The 9,446-nt window shown below is 47.1% G+C and overlaps 3 protein-coding genes across 3 annotated transcripts; all 3 read left to right on the top strand.

Moving 5' to 3' along the window:
- Positions 1–5,501: 5,501 nt before the first annotated feature.
- Positions 5,502–5,954, top strand: LOC125194864. Its single transcript, XM_048093080.1, has one exon. It carries the CDS (start codon positions 5,502–5,504, stop codon positions 5,952–5,954), a length of 453 nt encoding a protein of 150 aa, XP_047949037.1.
- Positions 5,955–6,611: 657 nt separating this feature from the next.
- LOC125194863 (pistil-specific extensin-like protein) lies at positions 6,612–7,038 on the top strand. Its single transcript, XM_048093079.1, has 2 exons — positions 6,612–6,959; positions 7,027–7,038. Exons 1-2 carry the CDS (start codon positions 6,612–6,614, stop codon positions 7,036–7,038), a joined length of 360 nt encoding a protein of 119 aa, XP_047949036.1.
- A 111-nt stretch (positions 7,039–7,149) lies between these two features.
- On the top strand, positions 7,150–8,250 carry LOC125194862 (ribosomal biogenesis protein LAS1L-like). The gene has a single exon (XM_048093078.1). It carries the CDS (start codon positions 7,150–7,152, stop codon positions 8,248–8,250), a length of 1,101 nt encoding a protein of 366 aa, XP_047949035.1.
- Positions 8,251–9,446: the final 1,196 nt, after the last annotated feature.

Here is a 9,446-nt window from a genome sequence, read left to right as displayed (position 1 = left end):
GGCAGCAGCCAACACCCCTTTTTCCCAAAACATCCTCAAATGCAGTTTTGTAACACCTTCGTCCTCGTGGGATCGATCCTTTACTTCCATGTGCTAAGTTGTAGTATAGTGGGTTGAGGTTTTGAAGAAATAGAGTGCATCCAACGACCCCTGTCTGATAGTTTCATGATCTTCTAGCCTCTGAAGTCTAGTCGAATCCTCTGAACATGTTAGATCGAGTGAAATTACACAAACCGCACTGCACGTTTCTAGCATCTTCAAAATGGCGCCGTTGTCGGGGATGCATGGTGTTATTTATGTGTTTGCGAATGTTTTGGTGTAAATAGTTTATTTACTATGTTTTCTTTTGTTTCTTTTTTCAGTTTATGAACAGGAGCTACCGGTTCGGACAATGGAACAACTCACCTGGTTGGAGAAGCGCCCAGACTAGTTGGCGGGTCAAGGAAGCGATATTCCCAGTTACCACCAGATCGGGGCTTACAACATGGGAGCCAGTCCACCTGAGTTCGGAGAGCGACGAGGAGTCAACTTCGTCAGTTAAGAAGGAACCAAAGTCAGCCTCAGAAACAGAGGAGGAAGGCGTTGAAGGTATGGCCAACGCAGGCGACGACGACCCGGAGATCGGCTCGCTCACTGCCCATTTAGATGGCGAGCCCGCCCAGGCTATCGTCTCCACCCAGCGCCAGAGGGCGATCGACATCAAAACTAACGTGTTGGGTATTCTACCCAATTTATCGGGTCGGAGGAATGAATGTCCATACGAATTCCTCAACGAATTCAGTAAGCTTTGCAGTATTCAGAAGAGGCCCAACGATACAATAGAGGAGGATTACCGCCTACGCGCAATTCCGTTTGCGCTGAAGGGAGAGGCTATATTAAGGTTGACACCCGACTCGATTAACACATGGAAGGATTTCAAGTTTGAATTCCTGGATTACTTTTTCCCTTCTAACAAAACGAATGCTCTTAAGAAGGAGATCCAGGAATGCAAGCAAGAATATGATGAATCGTTGAGTTAATACTGGTCCAGATTTAAGGGGTTGCTCGATGCTTGCCCAAACCACAGGATGATGGAAGCCGAAACCTACTATCTATTCTATGAAGGGGAAAAACCTGAGTCCAAAGAGGAAGGTGAGCGAGGCCCGAGAGATACTGGGAAGATTAATTGATGCAAACAAGGTATACGATTCACCTCGTACCATCCTAAGGCGAGGAAGTGCAGATGCAGTAACAGTGCAAAGTGAAGAGAGAAGGGATGCCCGAGTGGATGCAAGGATGGATGTTAGAATGGAGCAGCTGGAGAAGACTATTCTAACCGCCCTGGGGAAGAACGACTCACCGGGTCCAACAGAAAAAGATAAACAAGCACTGGGTCCAGAGGATGGTTACAATTGTTGCGGATCTCAAGGAGGGATGGATTGTCCAGCCCATGTAAATGTTGTGGAAAATTGGAACCAAAATAATCAGGGCAGTAATTGGAACCAGTGGAATATTAAAGAAGCTCCATGGAGGGACAATCCATGCTTCAGGTGGTCCGATGGGAATCAAAACCCTCAACTCCATATTACTAACTCAGAAGGAAACCAAGGGAACCAGTCCAACTGGTCCGGAAGGAATCAAGAAGGACAGGGCAACTAGAATCAAGGAGGACAAAGTAATTGGAGTCAAGGAGGTCAAGGAAATCAACCTAACTGGAACAATAGGAATCAATATAACTAGGGAAACTCATATGTATCCCCGCACCAGAGGAACAACAACTATCAAGAACCAGGGAATCAGTACAACAACAACCAAGGAGGTCAAGAAAACTTTCGCTCGCACCAAGGGAGTGGGCCAAATCACGGTCAAGGGCCAAGTGGCAGTCAACCGAACTCCAGGCCCCAGAGGAATCTGGATGATATGGTCCATGACGTAGTGAGTTCTCAACAGCACGTGCAGAACAACTTACTGGCCAATAATGACGTAGTCCACAAGCTCCAAGATGCTCAGCAGGAACACAAGGCCGCGATGGATCTGATGTCAAAGCAATTATCTCAGATCGCGACGGTAGGCTTGCAGGAACACAAGGCCACGATCTTTCTAGAGGCTTTGAAGCTGCCCCCGTTCAGCAAATTCATTAAGGAGTTCATTGCGGCCAAGGCAAAATCCGATGGAAAGATCGTGATCGGGGAGAATGTATCTGCAATAATTCAGAAGAGGATAATGCCGTTGAAGCAAACTGACCCAAGTATGTTTACCTTACCTATCACTATAGGAGGTGTCAGAGTCGAGCATGCTATGTGTGATCTAGGTGCGTTTATTAATGTGCTACCGCTTTCCATATATAAAAAACTGGTAGGAGCAAGAATGACTGATACGAAAGTGGTGATCCAGTTAGCTGATAGATCATGCATTAGCCCTGAAGGAGTGTTAGAAAATGTGATATTAAAAGTTCATGATTTTCTGTACCCTGCTGATTTCCATGTGATAAAAATGAGTGACAATGAAACTGTTGAGTCTAGTGGCGTTCTTTTAGGAAGACCATTTTTGAGGACCACTAAGACTATAATTGATGTTTTTGATGGCACCATCTGTTTAGATTACAATGGGGAGAAATTCACTTTTAGCATTGATGAAGCTATGAGGAAACCACTTGACGTGGAAAACCGCCATTTTGTTGATGTCATTAACCCCCTGGTCCAGGAGTTTCTTGAGACCGAACTATTGCAGGAATAGGTTGATGCCTCGGAGATGACCGAATCTATGAGAAAAGAAGTTGCAGGATGGTGTGAAGCAGTTATTAAGCAAGGGCTATCTGATGAAAAAATCATAAAGGCAATAATGGACTTCTGTGGCAAAACAGGATCCCCCGGGTCCAAAGGATCAGTCCAACTGGCCAGTATGGAAAAGTTGCCAGAGTTGGACGAGCTGGTCAAGAAAGGTATGGAAAAGAACCCGTTGCCCCCTGAAGTACCCCCTCCATAGAAAGAGTTGAAGAACCTTCCTCCGGGTCTGGAGTACGCCTACCTAGGCGAAGGCGAATCTTTGCCTGTCATAATCAACAGCCTTCTGACCCAGGAGCAAGAAGTCAAGTTATTGGAAGTGTTGGGGAGGAACCAAAAAGCAATAGGGTGGACTCTATCTGACCTGGTGGAGATCAGTCCCGATCTATGCATGCACCACATCCGATTGGAAGAAGGAGCCAAGGCACACCGGGATCTCCAGAGGAAACTCAATCCCAACATGAGAGAGGAAGTCTTAAAGGAAGTATTGAAACTGCTGGCCCTGGGAATCATATACTCCATCCCGATAGTGAGTGGGTGAGTCCTGTTCACATGGTGCCGAAGAAATCAGGAATACAAGTAGTCACGAATGACCGCAACGAGCTTGTGCCCACAAGGTTAGTCACGGGGTGGAGAATGTGCATAGACTACCGGAAACTCAATGCGGCCACACGAAAGGATCATTTCCCGCTACCCTTCATCAACCAAATGCTGGAAAGGTTGGCGGGAAAGCAATACTTCTGCTTTCTAGACGACTACGGTGGATACTTCCAAATCTATGTCAATCCGAAGGATCAGGAGAAGATCACATTTACCTGCCCCTTTGGAACATACGCCTACCGAAGAATGCCGTTTGGTCTATGCAACGCACCTGGGACGTTTCAGCTATGTATGATGAGCATTTTCTCAGATTTGCTGGAGGACTGCATAGAAATTTTTATGGATGACTTCACTGTATATGGAGATTCTTTTGAGACTTTCCTGGGGCACCTGGATGTTGTTTTGGAGAGATGCAGGAAGAAGAACCTGGTGCTAAACTATGAGAAATGCCACTTTATGGTCAAGGAGGGGATATTACTAGGACATGTTGTATCTGAGAGGGGCATCGAGGTAGATCAAGCAAAGGTGGAGGTAATGTCTAAGCTTCCACACCCAACGAATCAGAAGGAAATTCGAGGATTCTTGGGATATGCTGGGTTCTACCGAAGGTTCATTAAAGATTTCGTGAAAATCGCCCAGCCCCTGACAAGGCTTCTCCAGAATGATGTATAGTTTGAGTTTGATGATAAGTGTAAAAAAGCCTTCCAACTACTCAAGGATTGCCTGGTCACAGCTCCGATAATCTGCTCGCCCAAATGGAATTACCCCTTCGAGGTAATGTGTGACGCAAGTGACTTTGCAATAAGAGCGGTTTTGGGCCAGAGGATCGAAGGAAAAAGTTATGTCATATTTTACGCATCAAAGACTCTCAACCAGGCCCAGAAGAACTATGACACCACCGAGAAGGGGATGCTGGTTGTGGTGTACTCATTTGAAAAATTCTGACCATATCTACTGGGGTCGAGGGCAATAGTGTTCACTGACCACACCGCAATTAAATATCTCCTAGCCAAGAAGGAATCTAAGCCAAGGCTAATCCGATGGGTGCTGCTATTGCAAGAGTTCGACTGAGAAGTCAAAGCTAAGAGAGGGAGCGAGAATAGAGTGGCTGACCACTTAAGCAGAATTACCCAAGGAGAAGATGAGGAAGCCGTACCCAATGCTTTTCCAGAGGAGCGTTTGTATTACTTAGGGGGATCCACTAGACCCATCAGATGGGTAGCAGTGCTAGTGTTAACTGGGCCGGAGGAGTCGGAGAAACGGAAAGGCAAACTGAATGACGAGCCTTGGTTCGCGGACCTGACGAATTATTTAGTTACTAGAGAACTACCTGCCGCACAAGAAATCACTAGGGCCCAGAGGATGAAAATTAAAAGTGAATCCAAGTACTACTTTTGGGATGACTCATACCTCTGGAAGATGGGCTCAGATCAAGTGATAAGAAGGTGTATTCCAGAGTGGGAGCAAAGAGACGTACTGAACCATTGCCATGCACTAGCGTGTGGTGGCCATTTCGGCCCATGGAAAACTGCAAGGAAAGTTCTGGATAGCGGTTTCTACTGACCTTCGCTGAATAGGGATGCTTATGAGTTCTGCCAGAATTGCAATAGGTGCCAACTGACCGGAGGGATTTCTATGAGAGATGAGATGCCACAGACTCCGATAATAGTCTGCGAGATCTTTGATGTTTGGGGCATGGACTTCATGGGCTCATTCCCATCTTCATATTGAAATACGTATATATTGGTTGCTGTGGATTACGTGTCTAAATGGATAGAGGCCAAGGCTACAAGTTCAAGCGACGCGAAGGAAGTTTCAAAGTTTCTAAAGGCCAATATATTCAACCGATATGGCGTGCCCCGAGTGATCATCTCAGACCAAGGAACTCACTTCTGTAATAGGACGATTGAAGCACTGATGAGAAAATATGGAGTCCACCATCGGTTATCTACTGCGTATCATCCCCAGTCAAATGGGCAGGCTGAAATCTCAAATTGAGAGATCAAGGGCATCCTAGAGAAGACGGTGAATACCTCGAGGAAGGACTGGAGCAAGCGTCTAGATGATGCCCTCTGGGCCTATAGAACCGCTTATAAGACACCAATAGGAATGTCACCCTACAGATTTGTATTCGGAAAAATGTGCCACCTGCCCGTAGAGATAGAACACAAAGCGTATTGGGCAGTCAAGGAAATGAATATGAAGGCTCATGCTTGTGAGGAAGAGAGGAAACTGCAACTGCAGGAACTAGAGGAATTGAGGTTGGAGTCATATGATTCAGCCATGTGGTATAAGGAGAGGACCAAACTCTGGCACGACAAAAACCTTCGGGTCAATGAGCTGCAGTTCGGACAGAAAGTACTCTTTTTTCAGTCAAAGCTCATGCTCATGCCTGGAAAGCTGAAGTCCAAGTGGATAGGGCCTTACACAATCGTTGGCATTCGAGCGCATGGAGCAGTGGAAATTCAGGGAGTCAATGCTAACTCTGTTCCTTTCCTAGTTAATGGTCATAGAGTGAAGGTGTTTAGGGATAGCTCGAAGTTGTGTGAAGTGGAAGAAATTCCACTCCACACACCTTCCACTATTGCCTAGTAAGCCATGTTTAAATATTCTTAGGGAATTACTGGGTCAGGTAGATAGGGTAAATTTTTTGATCAACTGACTGGACCAGTTAGTTCCCAAGAATGTTTAAACATTTAGATGTAAATAACTTGAATAAGTTTTTTTTTATGAAAATAGAAAAGTATATACTTCTAAAACCCAAAAAGATTTTTGAAATTCTGAGCGTCTGAGGAAATACACAAATTTGAAAAGCTTATCTTTTTGACCCAGATGTTCAGCAAATTTCGTTTTTTTTACGAAGTGTTGAGGATTATCCGGTCCGAGGGAAGAAGAGAGAAATTAGGGGGAAGTTAAAAAGTTTTGAATTTCAAAAAGCTGGCGAGGCGTACGGTTGCTTGCGTCAGGACGCGACCGTTCGCCTGTAGCCAATCATGTCGTTTTATTTTATTTCGTTTTCTTTTTCTTTTATTTCTTTTCTTTTATTTTCGTTTTATTTTCTTTTTTCTTCCTAAAATAACTTCCCTAAAACTAATTAACTTCCCTCTCCTAAATTAAAATTCCCATAACTCCTAAAACCTAACTCCAAAAAAATTATTTTTCTCTCTGCAGTGCCGAAAGCATACCACCACCACCACCGATCATCTACCACCACAACCACCGCGACGAACCAAAATGCAGAGGAATCCGATGGCCCGCTCAGCCCGCGGGAAGAACCCACCGAAAGAAAGGACCAAAAAGACGGCGACGAGTTCGACCCCTGCGGCCGAGAAACCACCGTCACCGCCGCCAGAAAGAAATCCAGTACCCGCACCAGCCGAAGTTCCACCACAGCCCACGCCGGCCGAAGTTCAACCACAACCGGACATCTGCCAAAGCAACCCCACCGCCGAAATTATCTCCACTGAGGCGAAATCCGACGACGAAGATCTAGACGAAGAGGAGGTCATACAGGAATTCATGAAGAAATATGGGAAAAAGCCGAAGGCGAGCAAGTTATTCGCCAAGATGTCGGAGGCATGCCGAAAACAAGAAGAGGTAATTCCTGCCCTAACCCCACTTACAATCCCACCAAGGCCCAAAACCTTAATCGAAACATCTACAGCACAAGCCTTGACCCCACACCAAGAAAACCCCCAAATCTTACCTAAAACCCTAACCCAAGAAACGAACCCCCCAAACACTATTCCTCAAACAGAAACTGAACCCCTAGCCGAGTCCTCTGTAAATGAGGAAGAAACTATCGAGGAGGAGGGTGATAGGATGGATATTGAAGAATCTGACAGAGAGGAGGAGGGTGAACGAGTTGAGCAAGCGGAAACATTGGATGAAGAGGCCACTAGGTCGGGGGATGAGGGAGAAAAGAGAGGGTATAGACAGTGGGGAGGGTGTTGAAGCAAGGGAGAACCATGAAGTGGAATCAGGGGATGTAGAAGAGACGGAAGGGCAGGATGTGGAGAAGGCTGTAGATGGTGAGAAGGGTAGAGTAGGTGAAGAAGGTGAAGCAATGGGTGATGAGAAGGCTGAAAAGGAAGGTGGGAGTGTTGATGAGAAAGTTGTTGAGAAGGAGACAGAGGAGGAAGAGAATGTTAATGGGGAGGATGTCGAGAAAAAAGGAGAAAGAGATGCTGACAGAGAAGAGACCGAGGACGTAAGAGAGAAGATAGAGACGGAGATAGTCGTGGAAGACGACACCCCAACTGATGACCAAGGGACCCCGATAGATGAGAGGTTGACGAGGAATCAGTCCTGTCGGAATAGAAAGCAGGAGGATGAGGCAGAGGCAGGCAGGGCCAAGAACCTGAGGCTGGATGACATAGAGGAAACATGGGATGATATCCCTCAGGTCCAGGAAACTTTGCCAGCCGAGAAGGATATTTCTCCAGAGGCCCTGGAGACGAGATATGAGGCGGAAAGGAAGAGGAAGGGAAAGCATACTGCTAAGCCCCAAAAGAAGAAATCTCGCCCCACGAACACCACTCTGGTGATTAGCGAGCCGGAGGCGATCCGAGTGCCATTTGCCCATCCGACAGAAGAAGAGGAGGCGGAAATACCTAATGTGGAAGAAAGCCCGTTCAAAACGATGGAGGTCCTAGTGACCAAGAGGTTGTTGGAAGCGATGGTCCAGTTTGAGGACCCCAAGTTGCAGCGAGCATGTGATGGACGCGCCGCGAATGGGAAGTCGGCGAAATCCGGGAAGAAGTTGTGCCTCTCGGACCTGAGGGATCTGGGAGTGGAGAAGAAGTTCATCTCCTACTTCAAGAGCATCGGGTTTGAGTGGCTTCTTAACCACAGCGAAGAGGAGGTACCGGTGGCTCTGGCGAAGTAGTTCTTCACATCCTTCATTTTCAAGCAAACTACGGATCTCGACGCGGACACAATCTCCTTCCAACTGTTCAATGAAGAGATGGAAGATGAGTATTAGAGAGTGGTCACTGAGAATGAGACTACTCACACCCGAGGAAGAGGAAGAAGGGACCTGGAATGAGAGGGAGATCGGCGCACCCAAGAACACAGCAGGCTTCGATGCTGAGGAGGCCTGGAGGATGATTTCCCACAAGAAGGTGGCCAAATTCAAGACAAGCACATCGAAGGGGTACACATTACTGATCCAGTGCTCCGCCTGGCACAAGTGTATATTGGGTACAATCTCCTGGGTCAAGTAGGTGCAACCCTTACCACTCCAGAGCTATACTTCATGTGGTGTATGCTGAACAACGTAAAGGTCCACCTCGGGTACTGGACTGCTTATGCGTGCCAGGGAGTCAGAACCCACTCCGACTGCCATCTCTACACTTGCAACTTGCTGGGAGCATACCTCCAGAGGAATGTGTCAATGAAGATAGCCGACTCAGTCACAAACCTGCCAATGTATAGCGCCCCAGGATACTTCGATCTCGCGTTCTTCTTCAATAAAGGATTGACGATAATGAAGGATGACGTGCTGAGATTTTACGAAGTGGGGAGGTTTGATGGAGTCAAGATAAAGACTGAGAAGACAGAAGAAAAAGGTAGTGAAAGAGTGGCAAATGAAGGGTGGCAGACAAGGATGGAGGAGACGATGTTAAAGCTGGGCGCAAATACGGTGCAGCAACAGGAGATTTTGCTGAAGCTGCACCAAGAGGCGGTAACTCAGAGGGAGATGATGGGTGCGCAAGCTGACAAGATGGCCCAGGCTGTGGAGACAATGATGAGAATGGTCACCGTGGTTGACCAAAAGATCCTCCGGGCCCAACAGCAGCGCATGCCCCCGAAGCTGCCCACAGAGCTTAGGCAACTGACCCCAGGAGTGACCCCAGAAAAGCCCGCATCCAGCGTCCAGGAAATGCCATAAGCCAGGAAGAGGAAGGACAGTGAGACCACCACCAGTGTACCAGCGAAAAAGGATACCCCTAGGCCAGGGGAACAGAAGGCCAAGAAAGATGATGAACCCAAACCAAGCCAGAAGAAAGTGAAGACGGTGCCCAAGAAATCTGGTCCCACGGGGGACCAGAGCCAGAATTGAAACCCCCCCCCCCCCCCAAA

The sequence above is a fragment of the Salvia hispanica genome, chromosome 6 (assembly GCF_023119035.1).
Source record: "Salvia hispanica cultivar TCC Black 2014 chromosome 6, UniMelb_Shisp_WGS_1.0, whole genome shotgun sequence".
Lineage (NCBI taxonomy): Eukaryota > Viridiplantae > Streptophyta > Magnoliopsida > Lamiales > Lamiaceae > Salvia > Salvia hispanica.
The sequence above is the reverse complement of the archived record's forward strand: the minus strand, read 5'-3'. Positions and strand labels throughout refer to the sequence as shown.

Bases quoted from the DNA above. Each gene is read 5' to 3' on its own strand.
- LOC125194864 (XM_048093080.1), top strand. From the start codon at position 5,502: ATGTGCCACCTGCCCGTAGAGATAGAACACAAAGCGTATTGGGCAGTC.
- LOC125194862 (XM_048093078.1), top strand. From the start codon at position 7,150: ATGAGGAAGAAACTATCGAGGAGGAGGGTGATAGGATGGATATTGAAG.
- LOC125194863 (XM_048093079.1), top strand. From the start codon at position 6,612: ATGGCCCGCTCAGCCCGCGGGAAGAACCCACCGAAAGAAAGGACCAAA.